The 24,373-nt window shown below is 45.8% G+C and overlaps 8 protein-coding genes across 8 annotated transcripts; 4 read left to right on the forward strand and 4 right to left on the reverse strand.

The window, feature by feature from the left end:
• Positions 1-3,009: 3,009 nt before the first annotated feature.
• Positions 3,010-3,861, reverse strand: JR316_0009016 (uncharacterized protein; the record flags this gene model as incomplete). The annotated part of the gene is made up of 4 exons (XM_047894725.1): positions 3,010-3,556; positions 3,616-3,630; positions 3,696-3,740; positions 3,824-3,861. The coding sequence occupies 4 exons, from the start codon at positions 3,859-3,861 to the stop codon at positions 3,010-3,012; spliced, it is 645 nt and encodes a 214-aa protein (XP_047746184.1).
• Positions 3,862-5,784: 1,923 nt separating this feature from the next.
• JR316_0009017 (uncharacterized protein) lies at positions 5,785-6,306 on the reverse strand (the record flags this gene model as incomplete). Its single annotated transcript, XM_047894726.1, has 4 exons — positions 5,785-5,845; positions 5,894-5,996; positions 6,057-6,196; positions 6,257-6,306. 4 exons carry the CDS (start codon positions 6,304-6,306, stop codon positions 5,785-5,787), a joined length of 354 nt encoding a protein of 117 aa, XP_047746185.1.
• Positions 6,307-7,046: 740 nt separating this feature from the next.
• Positions 7,047-8,651, forward strand: JR316_0009018 (uncharacterized protein; the record flags this gene model as incomplete). Its single annotated transcript, XM_047894727.1, has 7 exons — positions 7,047-7,053; positions 7,182-7,442; positions 7,494-7,610; positions 7,662-7,745; positions 7,797-7,853; positions 7,905-8,169; positions 8,225-8,651. 7 exons carry the CDS (start codon positions 7,047-7,049, stop codon positions 8,649-8,651), a joined length of 1,218 nt encoding a protein of 405 aa, XP_047746186.1.
• A 2,117-nt stretch (positions 8,652-10,768) lies between these two features.
• Positions 10,769-12,131, forward strand: JR316_0009019 (Protein ABHD11; the record flags this gene model as incomplete). Its single annotated transcript, XM_047894728.1, has 6 exons — positions 10,769-10,922; positions 10,972-11,105; positions 11,155-11,286; positions 11,350-11,501; positions 11,575-11,862; positions 11,972-12,131. 6 exons carry the CDS (start codon positions 10,769-10,771, stop codon positions 12,129-12,131), a joined length of 1,020 nt encoding a protein of 339 aa, XP_047746187.1.
• A 1,616-nt stretch (positions 12,132-13,747) lies between these two features.
• On the reverse strand, positions 13,748-14,558 carry JR316_0009020 (putative 5-formyltetrahydrofolate cyclo-ligase; the record flags this gene model as incomplete). Its single annotated transcript, XM_047894729.1, has 4 exons — positions 13,748-13,893; positions 13,977-14,126; positions 14,292-14,447; positions 14,504-14,558. The coding sequence occupies 4 exons, from the start codon at positions 14,556-14,558 to the stop codon at positions 13,748-13,750; spliced, it is 507 nt and encodes a 168-aa protein (XP_047746188.1).
• A 2,247-nt stretch (positions 14,559-16,805) lies between these two features.
• JR316_0009021 (uncharacterized protein) lies at positions 16,806-18,218 on the forward strand (the record flags this gene model as incomplete). Its single annotated transcript, XM_047894730.1, has 3 exons — positions 16,806-17,544; positions 17,632-18,124; positions 18,170-18,218. The coding sequence occupies 3 exons, from the start codon at positions 16,806-16,808 to the stop codon at positions 18,216-18,218; spliced, it is 1,281 nt and encodes a 426-aa protein (XP_047746189.1).
• A 265-nt stretch (positions 18,219-18,483) lies between these two features.
• JR316_0009022 (Phosphatidylinositol N-acetylglucosaminyltransferase subunit P) lies at positions 18,484-20,789 on the forward strand (the record flags this gene model as incomplete). Its single annotated transcript, XM_047894731.1, has 4 exons — positions 18,484-19,536; positions 20,089-20,378; positions 20,441-20,559; positions 20,617-20,789. The coding sequence occupies 4 exons, from the start codon at positions 18,484-18,486 to the stop codon at positions 20,787-20,789; spliced, it is 1,635 nt and encodes a 544-aa protein (XP_047746190.1).
• A 299-nt stretch (positions 20,790-21,088) lies between these two features.
• On the reverse strand, positions 21,089-24,154 carry JR316_0009023 (Exodeoxyribonuclease 1; the record flags this gene model as incomplete). Its single annotated transcript, XM_047894732.1, has 5 exons — positions 21,089-22,719; positions 22,768-22,988; positions 23,045-23,598; positions 23,659-23,902; positions 23,994-24,154. 5 exons carry the CDS (start codon positions 24,152-24,154, stop codon positions 21,089-21,091), a joined length of 2,811 nt encoding a protein of 936 aa, XP_047746191.1.
• Between the last annotated feature and the right edge of the window lie 219 nt (positions 24,155-24,373).

Below are 24,373 nucleotides of genomic sequence, written 5' to 3' on the forward strand. Positions count from 1 at the left end.
TATATGACAGGCAAGCCCAAACGCTAGCTATCTGTTGCAATCAAAAAATTTAACAGTGCAAAAGCTTTAACACTCCAGCTGGATGGTTCAAATGCACACATCCGGAAGGAGGTCGTTATTTCTATCACGCTCAAAAGGTAAAGTGGATTGCTTTACCTTAGAGTGTCCTCTCATATAGAGAATCTTGTGGGCGACCATACAGAACGTGTACACGGACTCTGACCTTTGCGACTACGGTATTCTAAGTCAAATTATGGCTGACCTTGACACGCTGGAACAATTTGTATCCAATAATGGCATTGCACTTCCTGAAGCCTATGACCTAGTTTTGGACCTACGATACAGTGAACATGGGACTATCGAAACGAGGTATTATTACTTGCACCACCCAACGCGAGCAGTATTTTTCCTGGATGAATTTCAAGGTAGCGATTTATTACATGTATGGTATGAGATTCAAGGAGAAATTAGCGGAGGACATCTTAGTGAGTATTCAAACGAACCATCATGCACACGAATAAAGATTTATGAATACCTCAGAGCATGAGATAGAAGCACAGTATTGGTGAGATTGAGAGTAATGAAGCTACACAGTAGAGCTAAAAGAACAACTTGAATCCACAGGTACCACATCGTTCTGTACCCCCACAGCCTCAGGGTATCAGAACAACTCGCACATGAGCTACTGGATATGATACTGCACTTCTCTGGAGGTATGTCCCTTCACTTTGGGAGGATAATTTCTTACATTGAAAATTCCGGTATAACGACATGCTGAAGATGTGATATCTTCTCCAACTTCTGCGTCGCCATTTACCTTAGAAGAGCTTCAACAGGCCTTGACTCTGGCAAAGACAGTAAAGCGTGAGTCTGGAATAATTTCCTTTGACGAGGCTGAACTGCTCTGTTATAGACGATACTATCAGCTGGCAATCTGTAGGAACCGCAAGCCTGGTTTGTAAGTGCTAATTTTCATTGGTGTACTACTCGATACTCAGGGTCATACCTTCCAGCTCGGATAATGCACATTTTTGGTGCGTCCGAACTGCGAATACTAGCACCCAACGCACTGCCTAATGAGATTGAAGCCCGATCTAGGTTTTATAATTACTATGGAGAGCGACATGCTCGGCTTGAGCGGACAGCATCTGTCTTTTCTGACGCTGAGAATAAGCTGGCTCGGACTTGGTTCATAAAAATTTCATCGCCACTGCTTTTCTTCATTCCGGACAGCAATCTAAGGTCATTTCAAAAGGCATATGTCGATGCTATCGTTCATAAGTATGACTGGGAAGCTATAATGAAGTCTTTAAATCACGAATGGAAGCAGATGGTTCTCCTTGTGCGTCGTTTCACTGTCACGATTTTTCTGCGATGTGCGTCTTGACTGTTTTCTGAAGGCAATCTTGATGCTCAATGTCAATGTTGGACTGTTATCGGTTCCAGAGGTTGAGCGCTTTGGGGAATCTCGCAGATCACCGGCTCAAATTGTGATCTATTTATCGCTCATTTGTAACATTGGAAGTATTGCATTAGGTTCCTTGCTTATACGGCACCATAGAGGTAGCAATACACAGGATTATGTCAGTCATAACAGGATCATATCACCAGCGATCGCTTATTTTTGTTCAGGTTGCCTTCCTTTCAAAAGCAAATCATCCTGTGTTGGGATTGGAAAAACCAGCTATACTTTATAGCATACCCAGTGCATTGGTGATATGGAGGTAATTCGTCAGTAACAAGTGTCTATTTGTTCTGAATTTGACAACAACAGTGTCATCAATTTTTTGCTCGGTGTTTGCTTCTTATCGTTCCAAAAGTCCAGTATCGAGGCTAGGACAATAGTTGGAGGTATAGCAGCTATTATTACCATTTTTTCTATAGGTACATGGTCATCTTGGGACAACGATATGTCCACTCGTCCACAACAAAATCCCGAACGACTCAGTGCAGCACAAGAGACAAGCACTGAAGAAACTTTGCCGAAGTCCAAGTTGAGAGCATCCCTCGGTTGGCCGTTCAAAAGGTCTCTTCTAGGACGATGGGTATCCCGAAACTCGAAGCTCCCGTCTGTTTAGCCATAGGAACCTGCGACTCAGCATATGTCAATCGCACTACCGTCATTCATACGTCGCTAGTTTTGGACCATTTATATTTAATGAACAAGTAGCTTTCGCATTGCATTAATCCATTCGCTTATTCACAGCCTTACAGCATATCTACAGTGACCAAAATTTTAATTGGGATATCCCATGACCATAATTGGAGAATACAAGTACGACGATACTTGGATTTGATGGTTAGATCGAACGATCTCCTCATGCCGATTGTTCCTAATCTCGATACATCTCAGCCTTCCGAAGCCAATCTGTTCCAACGATCTCCGATAAACGTGTTTTCCACATGAGAATTGACGTTTCGCTCTGGCTTTAAACGATAAATCTATGGGAGTGCTTTATACCATTTTCGGGAATGTCGTTGCCTGATGGGGCATCTGATTGAACCGATAAGAACTTTCTATGGCCAGGAATCCGTTGATAGAGCCATAGACTGTATCTCTCAAAATCATTGCTGCTTGTGACCATGGTATGGACATGCGTATGACAGACGCAGATCGCTGAATATGCTGTTATTTCTACCTATGACTCGCTAAAGGCTGCTAGCAGATTGGGGATACCTATGACTAGAACAAACTGGCTTCAGTTGCACGCAGCGACAATGATCTAGATGGTACAAAATATTGAGTGTCATAATGATTTTCATCGTAAGTAGAAATCGTGTCTCCATGGTATAATACATGTGTAATGAACAACTAATTTTTATCTGGGTATTTTCAGACTCGACCAAAAATGCGGGGTAATAACAGAAATACAAACATAGATAACGAGATAGCATCACGAAAACAAGAGAATGTAATGTCATGAACTGGACATACGCTTATTTCATTCCATATCTACACTGACATCAACCCAGAAATGGGAATCTAACCCACTTTTCTTCACCCCGCTATCATGCCCTCCTTGTCGGGTAACCGTGGTGCTGGGGGTAGTTAGGATTAAGGTTTGAGGCTCCATAATAATTTCCTGGAGCTGGATACCCTCCCGGTACGGGATAGCTTCCTGGGGCAGGATATCCTCCAGGTGGGGGATTTCCGTTAGGCGGAGGAAAGCCTCCGCCGCCGCCTTGAGCAGGGGGGAACGCATTCGTAAAGGGATAATAAGGGTTGGGCCGACCGTGTGCATGAGCGCCAGGGTAGCCGGATGGCTGCCCATGTGCTGGGTGGGTGCTGGAGGGGTGAATGCTATTGGGAGGGTAGTTGCCATTGGGAGGGTAGTTGCTGTTGGGAGGATAGTTGCTGTTGGAAGGGTAGTTGCTGTTATGGGATGGGTAATTGAAACCACTATTAGGGGGGTAGGGATTGCCTGAGGGAAGTCCATGTGGAGGAATTGGAGGAGCTACAGATCCGCCGGGATACGGTACATCGATTCTTGGTACATTAGCATTCGGGTGCAGAGACCCAATAGTCTGTGGATCGATAGGTCCTCGAGAGCGAATGCTGCGAAAAAATTTTCTTGAGCGCGTCTGTACAACTCTAATGAATCAGATCGAGCGTACTCTGGAGCTTCAGGCCTGAGCAAAAGATGCGGTTAATACCACTCCTGTAGAACTACGCCGAATTGCGGAGAAGGCCTTACCCTGTCACTGGGTTGATAGGAATACCAGTAGGTGCAACGACATTCCTGTTATAGTCCGAGTAAAGGTGTAGTTGGATTTGATGAGATTGACTTCGACTGATACAACCATACAACCAGGATATACCCACTTTGTCACCTTTGCGAGGGCTTCGGTTATCTTGTCCATTGGTGAGAGTAGGATAGTATGTGAGAGAGGGGGAACCCTCAGTTGGCTTCAAATAGATTGTATATATATCTGTTTTGTTGCTCTGACAAAACAGAATAGTTGGCCGATTACCATCGTAAGGTCCAATTCACTAGTATGTGTGTCCGTCCGATTACAGTAGATTGAAATGCCGCTCTTTGCGATCTTTGGGCGCTTAGATCCACACAAGACGAAAGATGGGGTAGCTCACCATTGACTTGGCACGTCGATTGCTCCCTCTGTATCACGAAAGCAGAGTAATGAGCGCTTGATAAGAGAGTCAACTGACGATGTGCCGTACCTCAGAAGCCTAGGCTCTTGTGATACATCCTCACAATCCCCACGCTGCCGTATGCCGCTCACCAGTAAAAAGAGCAATGTACCCATATACAGCTGAGACCTGGCTACCGGGTACGACAATCGGTAGTCAGCGGACTTGTAAGAGGGGTGTGAACATGTGAAGTCCGGCTCCTCGGTTCGTTGATGCCGCAAATGCGATAACTTCTACTACATTCTTCTTTAAATTTAGTTCAACCCTTCCAGTTATGTGTAAAGTCGCTGTTGCAAGGTTCTTGCGAAGAACGACCTGCTATTCAGATACAAAGTCGAGCATTACCTTTCAATATACCGCAATTGAACACCGATGAATGGATGGGTGATATTCTTAGCGTGGGGGTGAGATGTACTCAGTCTGAAATCAAGAATCACCGCCGTGTGAGGTACTGTAGAAATCTCGGGAGCATATATACGGTGAACGAGATAGGTGTTACCTTTATGATTCACACAGGTTGTGTGCAAATGAAGGGGGCCGTACACATATTTAACCTTCAACGACCTTATCTATCCTTCGTTTCTTATATGATTTCTCGCGTGCATGACGGGACTTTTAATTCAAAGATTCGTATTCATATTTATCCTGAGAAGTCGGAAGGAATTAGCACTCTCTACGGCGCTAAGTAAAAAACGTCATGAAGTACATACACTGGTGTACTTGAGGAAAGTGCCGCCTTAGATGGATGATCATACATCTAATGAGGCTAGTAGGATGGCTCAGTGAAAATGCAATGATCAGCTTATGGACATAAATGATTAAAGCATTTAGTGGAGTCTCGGGTGTCCGCGTCAAGATTCAATTATCAAGGGTTTCCACTGTATTTATTTTAAGCTTTGGTCAACATCTTTTTGGGTGAGATATTTAGACAGACTGGTAAAAGATCGGAATGCTTTTTATGTATTGAAGGCTTCTTATAGAAAGGAATGATAAGCCGAAAATGTGTACCGTTGTTGAGTGAATTAAACTAGACAAGTACAGGATGAGTCACGAACCCTGTTCCTTAGCAAAATAAAAATGTCATGAACACATTTATGTTGCTTTTGATGGTAAAGGAGGGTTGCAGACCAATGGACTATACTAAATCGGTGAATGCATAGTCGATCCCCCTCTGTATATGAATGACGACTCATACGCAGCTATTGAAGAGCACATCTGCTGGTTTTCAGCTGACATTTACAACCTATACTTATGAAAGCTGTCCTTTGCCACAGTCCGGAGTCATCGACGGGTTCAAGCTGTGGCGCAGAGATATGTTGAACGGTATTATCTATCTCACATTTGTCACAGCATCAAAATGTCGGTACCACGGATTGCGCTGATTGGCATCCCGGACACAGGACAACCAGTAATAGACACTCCAAGCGCACAGCGTTATTTAACGAATGCCTATGGCTTGCAAATCATCTAATGAGTGTCGAGCTCGGAGACATATCTCATATGCCATGGAACTTGAAGCAGGCCGAGTTCAAGCTGTCATTCTTGCCAAAGTTTTCCATAATATTAGGCGGTCTGAAGGTCCGAAAATGACTGATAGAGAATGAAGATGACATTTCCAGATTAATGAAGACATATTATCGAGGTTTAGGGGGCCTTTGGCCAGCTACTGGCCCAACAACACGGCCCCGGGGGGCACTGAAAGCAAATTGTTAGTGGTACAGTGATGAGAAATGACGGGCGTACTCTTCGTTGATAGGGAAATTATCATCGTCGGAATCATCCTCATCCTCATCTTCATCCTCTGCCCTATCTTCAGTCTTCGATGCTTCAATTGGGATTTGAGGCGCTAATCATTGATGAGAGTAACGTTCAATGCCGAGGGAAATGAGGATTAAGTGATGTATACCTTGTTCTGCAGTGCCGTCCTGTTTATCGCCCTCTTCATCTGACCCCTTATCCTTGTTTGCATCTTCTCCTGTGTGGGCGCTTACTTCTTCACTGTCCTTGATAGACGCCTTCGCCTGAGATTCGTTCTCTATAGGATACCTGAAATCAAAAGCATCAATTCCATGTATTGTACATGTAGTAGGTCTGTATGCGTTTCACCCTTCGTTAGTGTGATCATCATTGTCGACTCGAATTTCCTCTGTTGACATCGTTGTTGGACGTTGGGGTATGTATCAGCAACAGCTATGGGACCATTAGTACCATCGATAACATCACGGCGTCGTTATTACTATTAGGAAATAATACATTCTTGGTAAGCAATCATTGGAGGTCATTTTCGGTAGGCAGAGTCCCTAAGCATGCCTTTGCTTGTCGCAGTATTATCTTCACAGTTCCAAAGGCATTTACTGTTTATGTAGTTTAAATTTCGTTTTGACACAGGTTGCAATGTAGGCAGGGACACGGAGGTGACTGTATATTGGTCAGTGACTTTGTGTGTGACGGTTCGGTCACCGTTCACGACATACCATGGCCGGCTGGGTTAGGGTCCCCAGAGTGGCACAGGTAAATGGATTGGTGCTCCATTGTACCCGTGATGTTACATTGTGACAGTGACATAACCTGTGTGCGCACAGCAACTCATCGCCTCATGAAGGTAAAGGAAATATAAAGTGAAGAGTGCGTATGTATTGAGCATCTTCATTCCTTTTCCTTTTCCTACTTCACCACCGTTTAGTCCAATGCAATCTCCTCCTTTTGCAGGGCAAAATTCTAAACATGGGGTTGCTTTTGGTACTCTCCGACCAATAGTGGCACAACAGTCTGGCCGATACGCCGTGACCAAGAAGTCAGTCCGTTGTCTGTTCTTTTTTCCTTTCGACACTGACCCACTACAGAGTTCAGCGCGCATCTACCGTAATAGAACCAGGGATGTTTCTTTCAACCTGCGATGCCTCGTAAGTAGTTTCATGCCTCGCGGCAGCCTTGTGTGTTTCAACTCGTTTTGCCAGACCTACATATTTGCCCGCGCATTGGCTGCCGTTTATTCATCCCGAAGGAAAACTCTACTTTCACCGGAACACAGGATTAAGCGTCGTCACTGATGAATATCTCTACAATTCGGAAGTCGGAGAACGGATATGCGCTTGGGCATCGCTTGTTGAGAAGATGGCACTTGACAAGGGATTTTTGCTCCCATCTGGGGTAGTGGAGCTGTTTTTGCAATTGGACGGCAATGACTGCAACTACTATTTCATCGACCGATACACACAAGCTATTTTCTGGCTGGAGCAATACGACACTACAGAAGTTGGCGTGCACCCCACAATCTCCTCTTCTCATCTCAGTATGTGAAACATGTAGGTGACTATATGAAGTCCTCTAACCCTAAATCCAGAACTTGCTCTCCAAATTCAGTATTGGGCACACGTTGAAAATTTCTGCATGCACGTCGGCGGTTTACATCCCAGGTGCCTCGAGGACCTTATTCTTGTGTTCTCTCATGCTTTGGCTGGTATGTCTTGCATTCGTGTGGGATTCATCCATTCTCAGGAATCGTAATTAGATACTCTGACATCCAAATTTTCAACCTTTCCATATGAGGCAAAAGACTGTGAAAAGTTTTTAAATCTTTTGACAGCCTCACGAGGTAATGCAACTCTATTTTATAATAAGCAAATTCTGATTTTAGATCTGCTAGATCGTATCCATGATGGCTATACAGTGTCATATGTTGCCCGGCTATGGGGCATAGTTGGTGCGAAGGCTGTTGGTTTTCACGGAGATGCATTTCTAACCTGTGCAATAGTCTATAACCGATACGAAACCCATTTCGGCCAAGAACAATCCCGGCTTTCTCGGGATGCCTCCATTCTCGTTGAAGCGGAGACCGAGAGCCGGTGGTCTCAATCACTTGTGTCTGCGCTCACTTTCAACTCATCCGAGAGATACTCTCGACGCCTGAACGAAATCTACAACGATAAATTTGTCTATGGATCTGACTGGAATTCCTTTATGGCTTCTTGTATAAGCGGTTGGCAAAAGGTCGCTGGCGGATCCATCGCTATTCTTCTGTAAGTTTCTTTCTGGGTAAATCCTGTGCTTTATGGATCCTAATCAAGCATTTAGTCTCCATATGTTTTGCTTCTTCCTTCCGGTATACCCTGTTCTTGCTTATACGTCGTCCTCTCTTGCCGCTCTTGCTTTCATTTCTTCTGCATACCTCATTTATCGTCACGATGGCCTTGACACATCCGGGGCCGCTTCTGCTCACGATTTCCTGTCCAATGTCTGTTCGTCGCGCTTCAAATTTCAAGGTGTCGCTCTGGCCTACGCTCTCCCCAGGACCTTTTTCATGTCGAGTTCCCTTTCCGCCTTTCTTCAGGTCTTATTCGTCATTTGCCAATACTTTCGCATTGTCTCTGCCGCCGCTTGCCTAGGTGTCATTTTTGCCGTTATCCTCGCCATTCATCTCGCCATTTCGGAGACCAAGCTGCCCAATCCCCTTAACCTGACCCGCTTATTTGTCCCCAAAGATGAAGCCGCCATGGTGTAATTCATATACGCCCCCTACACTGTGTACCGATTACCTGATAATTTCATTCATTCGGCTGTCGAAAACGGCACGTCCCTGCACATTTTTGACTCGCCAAATGAATGCCCGTTCTTGCAACATATCCGAGCGGGTGTGCCCTCCCGAGATATATGCCACTACGCACAATCGTTTTCTGCTTTGCCAAAGTAAACAGTGTATGAAAGGTGGACAACAGGGCTTTTCTTGCCAGTCATTTTGGACTTCGACAAATTCTACATTCCAATCCAAGGCCGTTTAATGTTCTTTAGGTGCATTTCCACTAATGTATATTAACTTCTCTGTATAAAAGCCCGGCGATGCCGAGATACCCATACATACCCTATCTTGAATACATAGAGACAAACAAATTGTATCATATTGTACTCTGTATACTTATCGTTTGGCAATCTCGCAATTGGGATCTTGAAATTTGGAGCGAATAGATATTCTATGTTGTGCTCACAAATAGTTTATCTCTGGTTACCATCATTCTGTCTCGTCACAAGGGAATCCGTGCATCTGTACGGGCGCTAAATCTTTGTCTTTGTAGCAACTTAGGAAGCCCACTCCTCGCCTAATTATTTTGTGCTTGACCGCAGCCTTGGAGTGGTCCATCATTGTAGAATCAAGCACTCTCCATATAACACATATCCTACAGCATTTCGGACGACCCCCTTTCCGCCTTAACACGGCGGCTTATCGACCAAGCATTGCACGTTATCAAATTCTAGCATTGGGAATGACATTTTTGGAAGAAGCGCCTCCAAGCCAGCGCACGTTTTAGGCATGTGGGCACACTGCGCCGCGGATCTCGATCACTTTCTAAAAGGGTTCGGCTCCGCCCGTAATACTCCTATCCTTTGGCTCGGTTCCAATAAACTGATATTTCTGCCTCAAATAGTGCTGTGCTTCTGCGGCATTTGGAGTACTGTAGAGAGCTGTATAGGTATGTTGGTCATATTGTACTAGAATTTGACCACCACCGCTCCCAAGTGGACCAGTGTGGACAACGCAAAGCGGTGTAGGTGGCGCGGCGGCACAGCCCGACAGACGACTAAACCAGTACGAAGGAAGTTAGTATGCTGCTGTGCTGGTATTTGATTTCCAATAAATTTCATCGAGGACACTATGTCATTAAATATTTCTCGAAAACTCTGTAATGGAAGACTTGGTGGGTTGGTTTTACTTCCCAAGTACTTTTGTTATATTATATGCTGATACTATAGTCTATAACTCTAAGAAATTACAATCTAACTATCATGATTATCAGGTTGCGTTGGGGAATTTCAACTCACGATCAATTATATTTAGTGGTATCAGGGTATCCAGTGTCTCATTTTTATTACATATTTCGTATTCCACTTTGTAACCCTCGATCCAATGGGCAACGGCGTAATAATTCGCAACGATATTGGTTGACTTGAGGAGAGCTTGAGGGTACAGGAGACATTTTATATGTAGCCCCTGAATTTCCTATCATTTGACCAACGATCGTTGGGCCAGCCTGTTCAGGTCTTCTTTTGGCCACGCGCACGAGACTCAGACCCTGTTTTTCGATGTCTCGGATATGCCTGTTGTCAAAGCGTTTCTGCTCAATGCTGAGAAATGGGGCCAGTGAATCTGCTTTTGAGCGATACTTTCGATCTTAACCTGAGTTAATACTTGAATAAAGTCTCAATATATCTACTATCTAGAAGATGTTAGGTGGAGGTATAAATGAAATGCTGGGCTGGAAGCTAAGATTTTTGAATTATAGTAGTCGATGAACAAACCCGACCGTATAGTTTCGTGCCAAGTTGTACCGCACCGTAGAGTAGGCGGAAGCTGCTGGGCGACGTACTTGGCAGCACATCTCCACAGGTCGATATCATATTTCTGTGGCCACTCACGTCCTGAAATGCCGCGCGGACCAATGATTTCAGTATGATTTCACGTCAGGATTCTAGGGGCGGACAAATCTGGAAAACCGATCATGTCTTGGTTTAGCGGGAACAAGATTATCTGGAGAGAAATACATATCTTTAGCATATCTTTCCCACCTCTTCCCCCCTCAAAATCAACCTACCTCAGTCTACTTTCCCTGATTCTTAGAGTACACCATGCCTCATCTCAAAGTCCAGACCGCCACCGGAAACGTTCTTTTCAACTATGTCATCTCGACCCCGGATTCTGAGAACGCACAAAATATAGACCCCTCTCTCCCAACAATCCTCTTCTTACACCCCGTATATGTCTCCGCAGTCATGTTCCATAGTGAGTCTAGCTTTATTCGAAGCATTAGCTTTATACTGACAAGTAATAGATCAATTTGCGAGTCCTCGGCTGAGACGCTTTAACTTGGTGGGAGTTGACGCTCGATGTCATGGAAACACTGTTGGACCAGTTCCACCCACCGCCAGACGGGCAGAGGTAGCAGAGGACGTCTCAAAATTTATTGTGAGTGTCTTTCAACTCCATGATGTCGATGGCGCTAAGTGATTCTCAGGAAGCATTGAAATTACCACGGTGTCATATAGTAGGCGTGTCCATGGGCGCTTGTGTGGCCTTGCAAATGGCAGTTGCACATCCCGAACAGGTTCTGTCTACTTTCATGATTTCTCCGCTCCCATTGGTGGAGGTAAGTTTAGTTGGCTCGATATGCTCTATATTCTTCATGTCCGCCTTATACATGCCTTTTCAGCCTGACGATGTCGCCTCTGGGCGTCAAGAAATATATGATTGTTGGGTTGCAGGTCGTAAGAACGACAACCCCGACGAGGATGCTATGCTTGACGCCGTCCTCGGTGCAGTTCAGCTGGGCTTCAACCAAAGCAACGAAAGTATCGTCTCCGCGTAAGCTTTGCCTGATATTATTCGTACCTGCTCGCCGATTTTGATATATTTTCTTTTGATGGCCACCATGTAGACTTGTTCAATATACCTTACCCCAGGCGATAAAAAACTGGTCCCCAGAAAATTTTGGTGCCTTTCACACCGTGTCCGTCGACTTCTTTGTTGACCGAAAACCACACGATCTTGCTCAGTTGCGTCAAATCGAGTGCCCTGTCCATTTGGTGCATTGCGGCGGTGATGTTGCATACCCTCTCCACTATGTCGAGGAACTTCGAAGCCGCCTTGCCTCAGCAGGCTTACAACCCAGACTCTCGCAGGTGAAGGACGCTCCTCACTTTGGGAACGTAACACATTCGGAAGAGTGAGTGGCTGCCATTTGTTAATATTCACGATCATCACTGCAAAGCAATATTGACAATTGCGTTTTATTGTAATTCGCTTCCGTTCTCTCGCCGCTCACTGCCTTTTAGAATCAATGACCTTCTCCACGACTGGGTCATGGAACATTCAGATGGCCCTATACCCCGCGCCAAATCCTTTGTCAAATCTCCGTTTGCAGACGAGTTGGCCAAGTGCGGGCTTCGGCAAAATGGAGAATCTGATTCTGAAGACGACCTTGTACCCCTATGATGCTGTACCTGGGCACACAATCACACAAATATCATTCCCTTCCCTGGTGGCATATCCTAGGCTGTACCTTCCACACGCTAACATCCAGGCTTGTCGCCGCCGCGCGTCGGAACTTTGCTATTGCTTTCGAATTTCTATGCACCCTATTGTATCATCCACGGTCAGCTGTTCCTTATTTTTCTTTCCATCTTCCGTAGTTGAATTTTACTACGAAGTTCTTGTAGAATTTTACTCCCATACATGATACACCCAACATACCTGACAACTGAATTGTGTAGTAACACTTGGAAGCATGACAACAGGCATCTTTCACTCACAATGATGTAGAAATCACACTTTGCTCGTTCTTTCCTAACGATCAGCATGCCCGTGTACAACCATCGATATGTACTTTCTCCAATCGAACTATCCTCGTTGCGGTGGTTTCGGCCGATAGACCGATACACAGATAAATAATATGTGCCCTGTGATCATAAAAACTATACAAGGCTATATGGCGTTCCATCGGTGAAGCTGCTTCAGTACGCAGCTCATTTCCCAATGAGCATGTTGCACACAATCTACGATCATTCCATTAAAATACGACGTGGCGATTCGGTCCTAGTGAAATGCATCTTCATTGAGAGTTCCATCTTGAACTATCCAACTTCCATCGATCCATAGATTGACTGATGTATCTTTCTGAATCCGAACGAGGTCGGTTATGATCATCTGCACAACATTGCGCTGCTACAAGCCCAAAAAAGAAGACAGACGGCACACGCCTGAGAAACATCCCGCCCAAATCATGTCGATGACTTCCGACATCGGGAAGCCAAAAGGGTTCATTCCACGCGTCGACCCATTGATAACGTATGACCATTGGTCATACCTAACATACATTCTGCCATTTTTAATTGAAGAGGTGGGGTAGTTTAGGGAGTAAGAGACTCTCAGAAGGTTTAATAGAAGCCCGTCACGAAGAGGGTCTCCAATACTTTTGACCCCAATTAAGACTATAATTGGACCGTGGACACACAGTCCAATAAAAGTAGTCGTGAAGCTGTATTGAAATGTAGATGGCTATACTGAGGTCCAAGACTGCTATACATCACCGCCGCATTTCACCTTTTACATATGTGGACGTGGCATACATTTTAAATAGACTCACTGACACTACGCGGAGATGACTGTACAGTGTAACCGCATTGAACAGCGCCAACATTCCACCTAAGGCATATCAACAGACGAAACGGAAGATTATTCCAAGTGTGCAACTGACAACAAAAACTGCCATATACTCTTTGACATGACTACCTCATTAATTAATAGGTGGTAAAAATAAACTTAGGAATGAATAAATTTTCATACCAATAGATGATGAGTAAGCAAAAGAATCGAAGCTACTTGATGGTCGTAGAACTTTTCAAGCAAGTTCCATTCCACACCGCTCGAAGAAAGGTGGTGTTGAAAAAAGATAAAGGGATCATTCTACATTTTCGGTGACGATGGGTAAGTGAATTTTTAGCAGGACTGTACCGTTATAGACCATTATCCTCCTGAGGAAAGAAATTCCGGCACAGCCTGGGATTTAGCTTAATCTCGAGGTCCTGACCCACCTCGACTTCACAGCCGACTCATGCCTTGGTTGCGATACTTGCTTTCTCTGCGCTGTCAGAAGTGATAGTTTCATCGGGAGTGATAATGACGTCCATTTTCCAGTCATGTTCTCCAATAGGAACCTCCCCCCCTGGCAAAAGCTGTTCGCGCAGTCCAAGACCAACTAACAAATAATTAGCCATTAGTCACTTTGTCACATATAGCTGCCTGAGGCCACTACTTCGGAGGAGAAAGATCCAGACGTACCGAGCAGTGGTTTCCGGTGATTTGATGATACAGAGGTGACGGAGGTTGATGACGGCGAGTATGCGAACGCCGAGTTATATGCTGTGATAAACCTATCATAGTAACCTTTGCCGTGCCCAAGCCGGGAGAGTGTGCGATCAAATGCAACTCCTAGAAAGATCCTGTCAGTATGCGTTTTTAATCTCTGCATGATATCACACTGAAGGTGTACCGGGTAGAAGAATGACGTCCAGTGGCTCGGGTGGCACTCCGAGAACTATACAGGCGGACCATGATTATGCTGGCAGTTGAGGTTAATACCCCCAAAGCACACACCTCGAGACCGTGTTTGACCTCCTTCCAATGATTCCCCTGGTTCCTTGATCCCCCACGTTCCACTTGGAAGCGATGCAAGATCGGCAGAAGAGTATATACGGAAGAAATCCATAGTCCCGTCTTTCGTTAGGATTTTTGGAACGAATAGCATTTTGCCTTTGTGATGCAGCTTTGAGGCGAGGCAGTATCGTCAATCGATCGAATCAACTTACCAGCATGCAAGATAGCGTTTACTATTGGCGCAGTTCGCACCTCACCTGTAGGCATGCTGAGGTAGCAGCTTATTGATCGACACTCCTGAAATGCAGGTAGGGATAAAACGCGTTCGGTAATTGCATGGGCTTTGCATTGCGATCCACGAAGACAAGAATCAGAGAAATGGTAAATTCAACAAGTATGACTGCCCACATTGCTCTTCCAGAGATGACTGAGGTATCTTGTTCAATTCGTTGCCTAAAGCTCGACGCAGGGATCTCTTTTGAGTTTTGAGGATAACTTGTGCGGCGGAGGCCATGGACCGAAGTAAGATTGCTTTAAAAAAGAACTCTGTACTTGAGTTCACACATTAAACCTCTCCGATCGAGCACGTATTCTTTGACGACAAGTTTGATGCAACGAGTTATTGGGCACGATCGCGAGGTGTTCAATGCAGCAGGCCAAGGGGCATGCCTCTTCCGTGGTCGTGACCAAGCTAATAGTTTAATTTTCAACTCCGATTTATTCTCCGACAGAAGGTCAAATTTCAAAGAGCTCTGTGGCCGATGCTCTCTACCTGACAATTAGGCAAACCTAGCCTTGAGATCTTGAGAAGTTATTCTCTCGGGCGAACTTGAACAACATGTTCTATATCTGTGCTAAAAATATGATGTCTCAATACTGGCAGTATCAGTGCTCCTCGTCGTCTCATCGAGGCATCAAGGTCAAATCAAGTTCAAAGTCGTTCGGACTGAAAAGCACCGCCACTGTGTAGTGTTTCGAAAATTCAGTGTTCATAAATTGGCCGCGGAGAGTATATGGATTGGAATTTCGAGACTTACCGAGTCAATAATTTGCAACGAGGTTCCGCGAACTGGGTTTTGCAGGGTAGGTATCCGATTTAGGATTATTAGCTTTTCTTAAATTTTTATGCAGTCAGCCACGGTAGATAAGCCTGGTTCTCTCATAAAAAGCTACCATGTCTGCCATTGATCCAAATTGTTCCATGGATTTAATTGGGCAGCATTCCCAGAAAGGACAGGTCTTTCTCAGTTCATCATCTCCATTTTGCTTTGTCCATTCGGAAAGGAAATTTGAAAGCAAGTTGAAGGCGAATGATTCAAATCAATGTATCACGAAAGGTCATGGGTTACAGCAAGTTGTTACTGAGGTGATAATAGCACCGAGATCGAGCCAAACGAGCTTTCTGCACATTCCGTGGCTTATGACCTATTTACCCTGCTCGAAAGAGTGAAGGATCCAGGTTGAAATTCTGATATCCATTTGTGTACCTGACAACAGACAATATTTGTGTCCTTCCGAGCCGGTAATTTGCATGGGAGATATCGATACAGTATAAGGCATGATTAAACTGAGAAGAGACGCCGCGCTGGGTGCCTTTGTTGTGATCTGTTGTGGTGAGGAACGAGCAAAGGCCATAATTTTATCTGACGTAATTTATTTACGCGGTGTTTGTCGCCATCATCGCGAGCGTGCCTGCCAAAAATATGGCGTCCAATCTGTGTACCCAAAAACCAAGCAACAACTCCCTTTCCCTTCCCAGTGATCGTCTCCTTCCGCGCCAATCCACCCTACACGTACGCACTCCCCCATTTTGATATGCGAATCTTTTTAGAACTGACAAAAAACAACCAGGTGCAATTTACGGCACACTACGGTGTCTGTAACGCGTTCGAATTTTGCCTAGCACCATTTAGGCCTTGAATAAGCAAGCTTTTGTGAACCTATGTCCGTCCATTTCCATCACAGAACTTCGATGAACCTCATTGCAATCGCGACATAGGCCACCTGGTGTCAATTTTTTTGACCATCGCAAGAAAGCAAACGGTAAGCAACAGAAACACCAGTACTCGACATGTGAAGACTGATATGCTTGTGATTTTTCAGTTTTGGTTAGGTTCCCAAGGCCACTTCGCAGAGATATTATTTTGTTCAGTCGCATAAAGAATCCCACTTACTATCGCAAGGGGCTCTCTCTACAGCACCACCATCACAGCCGTTCGGTCCGTTAATTATAAAATTATCCTCGCCGATCCTGTTCTAATTAAAACCGCAGGGATGAACACTCAAACTGGGCATCATGCACTCCACGAATCAATTTCGTATTCACAGAAGAGTGCAAACGATGTGCAGTTTCCGGCATATACTTCTTCCTCACGCAAACCATTTTCTTCTGAACCGATCCATTCACATTCAAGACACACACACCCTCACTTGGAGCCTCCGAGTCATCGTACATATAGCGGCATATCCGATTTCAGCCAAAGCGAGTCATCTCATCACCTCTCAAGCCATCCAATGCCCCCGGACGCTCATAAGTACTTAGAAACATCGCACAACCATGATCGCCTCAGCTACGAATACACTTCGCATTTAGATGATCCGCGTACCGGCTTGCATCCCCATTCATCAAATCATTACCGGGTCTATTCCATGAACCGATACCCTTCTTTATCCGAAACTACATACCCTGCTGATCATGATACCCTACCTCCTCTCAACGCCAAATCCCATTATTCACAAGAAGAACACTCCTCGCGGTCGCCGCTTGGACAATATCGCTCCACCTTGAGAGAGCACCATACTCTTTCATCCAGCAATTTGCAAAACATATCGCAAGACAATCGTGGATACAGCTCTCTTCCTGATAGAGCGACAGGGTATGCTTCTCAGCCTGGGACATCGCGCTATGCATCATCTCGAAGAGTATCAAATGCATCGGATGCATCTGAGCACTCTCATCCGGATTCTCATCTGGATGATACACATTCAGACGAAGCGACACATAAGCTGCTATCATTTCCATCAATGGAGCAGACGTCCTCCATTCCCATGAGTAACAATCCTTCGCGTCCCTTTCAGCATGGAAATGATCAACATCATGATTATGAACCTACTTATCATCACGATCTACAACACGGAGAACACTTATACTCGCAACCACATATCCACTATTCACAATCTCATCACCCTCCAGGACATTATCACCAACATCGACACCTGAACGCGGCCACAAGTAATCCTGCCACTCCTACACGTACGTGGCCCACAACTTATTGTTTATCTATACATCTTCTGCTCTTCTCATTCCCACCATAGCTAACTACCTCCTCCTTTTGATCAGAATCACATTCTCATACCAGCTTCAGTCCAATCAACAGAAGAAACACCCCCAACGTCGTTCTCCCCTCACTCCCGCCGACTTTGCCATATCCTCATCCTCCACGATCGCGGGCAACGTCCGATCCATATTCCATTAATGAGGACAGCTACATCGAGCCCTCAAGTTCATCCAAATTTTCTTCTTATCATGACTTTGGGACCGGTAGCAATCTCAATACTGGCGTCAGCACGCAGAAAAAAATGCAGTATGAACGCCTATCCGCGCCTCCGCCCAGGTTTGATGCCCCGGCCCCGGAAGACGACAATATCCTGTCGAGAGCTGGGAGCGGCCGAACAGAGCAAGAGCGAACAGTTGAGACGACTATCGCGGAGAGACCTGGCACAGGGCCGGCGTCTACCCCTGCAACAATACCTCCAATGATTGCAGGAACAATTAAGAAAAAAAAGAAATCAAAAATGCATGAATGTGAAATTTGCCACAAGAAATTTCCTAGGTGAGCTTTTGGACTGTTTTAACACGCTTTTGTTGGCGCTCGCAGCCTCTTAGCAGAGGCGAAAAAGAAAGCAGAAGATGCCGATAACGTGTGATGTCATCTAATGCAGATGAAAACGACTGAATAATTTCTCCCTTGAACTGACTGTTTTTGTCCAATGTAGGCCTAGCGGGTTGAAAACACACATGAACACCCATAGCAATGAAAGACGTGCGTCTGCATTTTTTCTCCGCTTTGCCATAATCTGAATGTAACAAACCATAGCATTTCCCTGTGACTATCCCGGTTGCACGCGTACGTTTGGAGTTCGGTCGAACGCAAGACGACATATGCGGACGCATGGCGTTATTCCAACGGCAATGCCTCCATCAGTGCCAGAAGAACCTTCATATGTCGTCGGATTCGATACTCCGATGATTTTTGCCCCTGAACATTCAAATAGGAACGTACATGCTTCATCGTCAGATTTGTATCGAGTAGGGGCTAGCAGCAAAAGGTTGGACGTAAGGGGACAGTCGGGCTCTTTGCGCCAACAAGAAATACCTGAAGGCCGAATTACACCTTCTACACGGGTTAATGGATATAGAGTTAGGTGGATGCCTTTGAGTGTGGATAGGCAGGGCGCCTTGCGTGCAGGCCATAATGTGGCGGATATGCATGCAGTACAAGACACTATCCAAGGCCAGGATGCTGCGAGGAAAGAGGAGGAAAATGTGCACCAAGAAGATATGCGAGGACGTTTCGTGGAAGAGAATCCCACATCTATGCGCCCACGGTTACGACTGGATATACATAGCCAATCTGACGACGCCAACGACGACGATATGTACAATGATTACAGCGATCGAGCTCTACTTTCACGGCCAAGCCTTCTTTCTGGACAGAATGTACCAAGTTCGCATCATTCCCCTTCATCATTTACTGCCTCCAGGTCCCCGACACAGGGAGTCTCTGCCTCTACATCGACTATGCTGATCTCTTCGATTGTCGACCAAGACACGCCGGCGACGCAGTTGGGGCCTTCCAACCGTCTATCCATGACTAATCTGCATTCGCGCCAATCCTGCTCATCATTGGGTCCCTCGAGATCAACCATGAAATCGTGCAGATGCTCTCCGCCGTGTCCTGGAGATTCTTCGGGCACAGTCAACTGTCGAGTGCTAGGCCCTGTCTATCCAGCATTGACATCACCGTCCGTTTCGATTCATTCTTTTACAACATCTTCTCCTGGCACTTCGACTTCTCCAATCAATCTTTCGAGCAGATATGGACCGACAGGTGGATACGAGTTGGCGGACGCGTATGACTCGCACGAAGGCATCGACCGCCGAAGTACAACCTCCAGTGCTTCCCCCTACGACACCTACGGTCATTCCTATGGCGACGACTCGCGTCCATATCGCGTCCCGCAGGTGAATACTCTCTCCTTTTGATTTCTCTTCCTTATCCGCATTCTATTTCTTTTTCTTCTGCTGTGTTCAAAAATTCCTGAAATATAGAATCAGACAACACGCAGAACAACATTCATTTCAAAATTGATAAAGATGTGATTCACTCATGTCGTTTTCTTTTCTTTTCCTTCTCAGCGTGACCGTAAAACTTAAGCAATGAATCTTCGCATGCTCACGTTTACATACTCCTTCTCGCCAGCTCTCTGTCCTTTCAGACTCAGCGCTGGTTATTTTGAAAGCGCCTCCTTGGCCTCAAATTGCGGTTTGATTAGCAGAATAAGAGCGAGTCGGCGATTGAAATCATTGTCAGCAGGCTCTTCTATTCATTTATATGTATTCATCTACATTACTATCTTTCTTTTTCTCATTGCACACATTATGTACATAGTAGCACACACACTAACTAGGCATATTTTCATTCACAAATGCTTTGTGTTGTTGAGTCAGTGAACGCGGTGGTATTCGTGCGGGGCGCGTGGGCACATTAAGCTTGGCTGTCAATAATAAAAATAGGACCAAAGGCTTCTCCTCTTGACCACGACACCGCAAGAGCGCGTCGGCTTGCTCAACGATGCCCATATGGCCGATTCTCCTTCCAAAGTCCTTCTAGACACTTCTCCAAGATCGCCAACAGCACCATATCGTTGGCCTCCTGAACCAGAAGAACAACGTAGTAGGGCGCCAGAGTTCTACGGTTTTGTCGCGTGGACGTCAACCTATCTCCTGTTTCTGTTGTACCTGTTGTGGGCTATCCTACCGGATGAGTGGTTGGTATGGTGCGGGGTGACTTGGTATCCAAACCGGTGCGTCTCGGTGAAGAACTTACACTCGGGTTTTAGTGATTGATGATCCTACATGAATACAGTGAATGGGCACTGTTAGTCCCGTCATGGACTGTCGTAACGGTGCTCTTGACATACTTCGTCTACTTTGCCCTCGCAATTCGAGCTACGCCTGCTTTCGATGAGATGGGCTCTGTCACAGGTGTGGACTAAGTACATTCACTTCATTGTCCCCAATTGATCTGTGTCCACTCCCTAGATTCGCGTATTGCGTTACCCTCGCAGGAACCTGGTACACGTAACCCATATTTTGCGAGCGCGGAAAATGATGCCATTCCCGAATTATATGATATTCCTATTGGATTGGTTAATAGCGTTCTGTATCATGATGCATTGCAGCGGGCTGCGTCGAAACGCTCGTGGCATGATTAGGGGCCTTCAACGAAGCGTATGGAATTGTGTCTGCGATTGTCAACTTATAGTTCTTTACATTGGGTGCGCAAACCTCTGCGAAATTCGCTTCAAACAGAATGTCCAGCTACCTAGTGTTTTCGCCGAGAATCCGTTCGCAAAGAAACTAGTTCCATATATCCCGTAAATCTATTAGGACCATGCTTGAGCTATAATACAACAAAGAAAGCAGAGGGACAGCAGTATTATAACTAAAAATACATATAAAAACTTCCTAAAATCCAAGGAATCATGAGCACCTGTTAAAAACCCATTGATTATCAGCAAAGCCAGAAAGAGGTGAAGAAGAAATTTAATGCACACCGAAAATGGGACAACCTCGCCCGAGCAGAAGTTGTCACCATCTCGTCTGTCCATGCAGTAGGATCCAATTCTTCAATTTCGTCGTCCATTGTTAGATCGATAGGCTCGCTGTGATTTTGAGACGAAGCGGAGGACGCGCTCCCATTCCCTTTGCCAGAAACTTTGACTGTCTCAAAAAGTAACACGTTACGTCGAGGTTGCCCTTTGTCCAGCTGCTTGATGTTCGGCGGATTCATCGAAGAGTTGCTATTTCCCGATGTCCCAAATAACTTAGATGGGGCGGACCGGGGAGGTTTATAGTTTGCCAGAGAATGTCGGCCAGCAGGGGTAACATTGGTATCGCTGCGTCGCAATTCAAACGCTCGACTCGTTGTGGGTCGAGAGGAACCAGGGGGGGATGTTTTTAGTTTTTTGGAAGTCATTTTGGGAGACAAAGGGCGGATTGGATGCCGTTGCGTAATTACATGCTGAACTGAACGCCTAGCCTGCAATGGGGTTTTGGCAGGAGGTAAAGCCCATCGCTGCTTCCACCCCGCCATGACGGCAGCTTGACTCTGCGCAACCAATTCTTGTTGCCATCTCGGATCGTCTTCATCTTCTAGGGCATCAACATCGACGACATCAATGAACCGTGCGGGTTGCTGTTCATTACAATTGGGGGTTTCGGAAGACGGGCTTGGGGGTGAAGCTGATCCAGACACCGATTTAACCTTTTCATTAAAATCGAGTACCGTCTCTTCGTCTCCCAACATTTTCCGAAGATCTGGGCCGCAATATAAAGTGGGGGATGGAACATCGTCGATATCGGGGTACAAGCGTTCCTTTCCTTCGGGACTGGGAGTTGATGCCACGAGAACGACAACTTGGCTTTCTCCAGCGGCCTTGGACTTGGACTTGGCGATCCTTCGCAATGGCGTCTTTTCATTATGAAAACGGCTTCGAGATTTAGGCTTCCTCACTGAAACCGGACTTGACACCACCTCCGCGCCAAAACTAGTATCAGCTTCCTCTTCATCGTCGCTTGGAATAACGCCTGTCAACGACACTACTCGCCGTTGACGACTGGGTCCTGGTGGGGAAGAAAGATCCTGAGCATCCTTGGAGCACGAAGACGAAGGTGAAAGATAGCCATCTTCTTGCTCTACAACGTCTGAAAATTCTTCGATATTCAAGGATACACGTCCGTCGGAGTTGATTTCGTCAATTCGGCCTTGGAGGGAAAGGTCAGAGACATTCATATCTGATTCAGAATCTTCCAGCTTTTGATCTTCAGCATCGGTGGCAACATGGAAGTTCTCTTTATTTGCGTGGGTCCGGGAAGGACCAGCAACGGGGGGAAGTCCATCGCTGTGCCTTCGTCTGACAGAACCAAACTTTGTTTCGTCGTTGGCAGAAAAAAACCTTGACTGTGCGGATTTTATCGGAGAATAACTGTGTCTGTGTCTCTTCTTATGTGCCAGATCCTGATCCATGACTTCTGATAACGTCCTTTTCCCACTCGCCTTCCCAACAGAAACCGTCTGGTGTTTCATTGGGATAGCTACGGGTTTTTTCTTTGGAGGCGCAGCGGGGATAATTGGATTACGACCTGAGAGTATTTTGAGTTATATTGTAGACAAAACAACATAGAACCCACCAAAAAAGTCGAGAATCCCCCCGCCTGATTTGACTGGAGTTGGCAAACTCTGTCGCGCCTTGGATTTACCTTTGGACGTCATCGAGGGGGTATTGGTCTCCATGTGAATGGGTTTCAAGGCGCGCGGGAGGAAATCGGGGTTAATATCCTTGATTGGAAGATATGAGTCTGGGTCATAGTTTCCGAGGGCGATTCCCTTCGCAAGAGTAGGTTCAATATCACTGTACAAATAGATATCTTAGCTATAGTGTCAGAACACCAAAACATAAAAGTCAACCTTCCAACGTATGCGTCGAATTCTTCGTTCCAATCTGAGTCGACGTCGGTGAGGTGCACAAGTTTTTCCTGCCTAGGACAATATACGCGCTGATGTAGAAAGCACTTCTCTGCCAATTTGAATTGTTTGGAGTAGCCAGGTGGGACTGATTTTTTCCCTTCTATGCTAATGGCTCGAATGACTGCATCGGGGGTTTTCCACTTCTTCAGAAGGTTGCAAGCAGTCTTCAGACCGATACCGGGTATACTTGGTAGATAATCGCACCCGCTCAAGATTGCCATAGCGCGAAACTGCACGTCGGACCAGCCGATGAGAGATATGCTATTCGCATCTCCGGGGGATGTCGCCACTGCCCCAAAATCTTTGCGGGAAATCGACACCACGGTGGCGTTGACGGAATCGAACTTGAAAAGGACGTTCTGACACCCGAAGACGAGGAGATCGGAGTCTTCTGTGAGGATGGCATCTACGAATCCTGCCAATTCGAGATAAGCAAGCTGTGCATCGGCTTCGTACGGCGCCACTACGTAGGAAACCGATTCGGCTCGCAATGCCTGGGAACAATAAAGGAACATGTTGGTCAGTCGGGAGGGTAATAATGTTAAGATGCCCACCTTTATGAATTGGAAAGCCATTTCTGGTGTAACGTCGGCACATTTGATGAAGAACTCGCGGGCTTGCGACATCTTGCCCTGTGCCATGAATGCTTTACCCTTGGCTAAATTTTCCTCTCGTCTGGCCTTCCTTTCGCTCTCGGTGCCCTTCTTCGCTGGGAGCGGACCTCCGTCAAAGACAATGTATGGGATTATCTTATAGTGCTGAAGCATTCGGACGCGATGCATTGCATAGTCGACATACCTAACGAAAGAAGTCAGAATGATGTCGTATTTGTCGATATCAAAAGGTGGATCCTCTTTGTAGTAAAGAATAGAAGAAACAAAGTACTAACTTATTTGTGGCCTTTCCAGTCGCGAGCTCTATCGCACACGAGTAGACGCCTCGGTGTAACCAGACGTAGGCATCTACAGCAACGGTCTTGCCAGAATATTCGGAAAGATGTCTGGTAACTTGGATAGACTTCAAAGCCGGCAAGAGACCAGAGATTCCCATAATCTATGGATAGGGGTTCTGAACAAGAGGTCTATGTGGCATGAAAAGGAATGCGGGGAATTTGAAGGCGGAATTGATGTGGTCACTGGTGGTCCAAGGAAGCCTTTATTTTTGTATCAAAACTCAACTCACGAACGCGCTCGTCACAGGTAAGTCACAGGTCTCGTGACGTTCGCGACGCGTAAATAGGTTTTTTCAAAGCGACCAAAAAGAGACTAC

This window comes from Psilocybe cubensis, chromosome 8 (assembly GCF_017499595.1).
Source record: "Psilocybe cubensis strain MGC-MH-2018 chromosome 8, whole genome shotgun sequence".
NCBI lineage: Eukaryota > Fungi > Basidiomycota > Agaricomycetes > Agaricales > Agrocybaceae > Psilocybe > Psilocybe cubensis.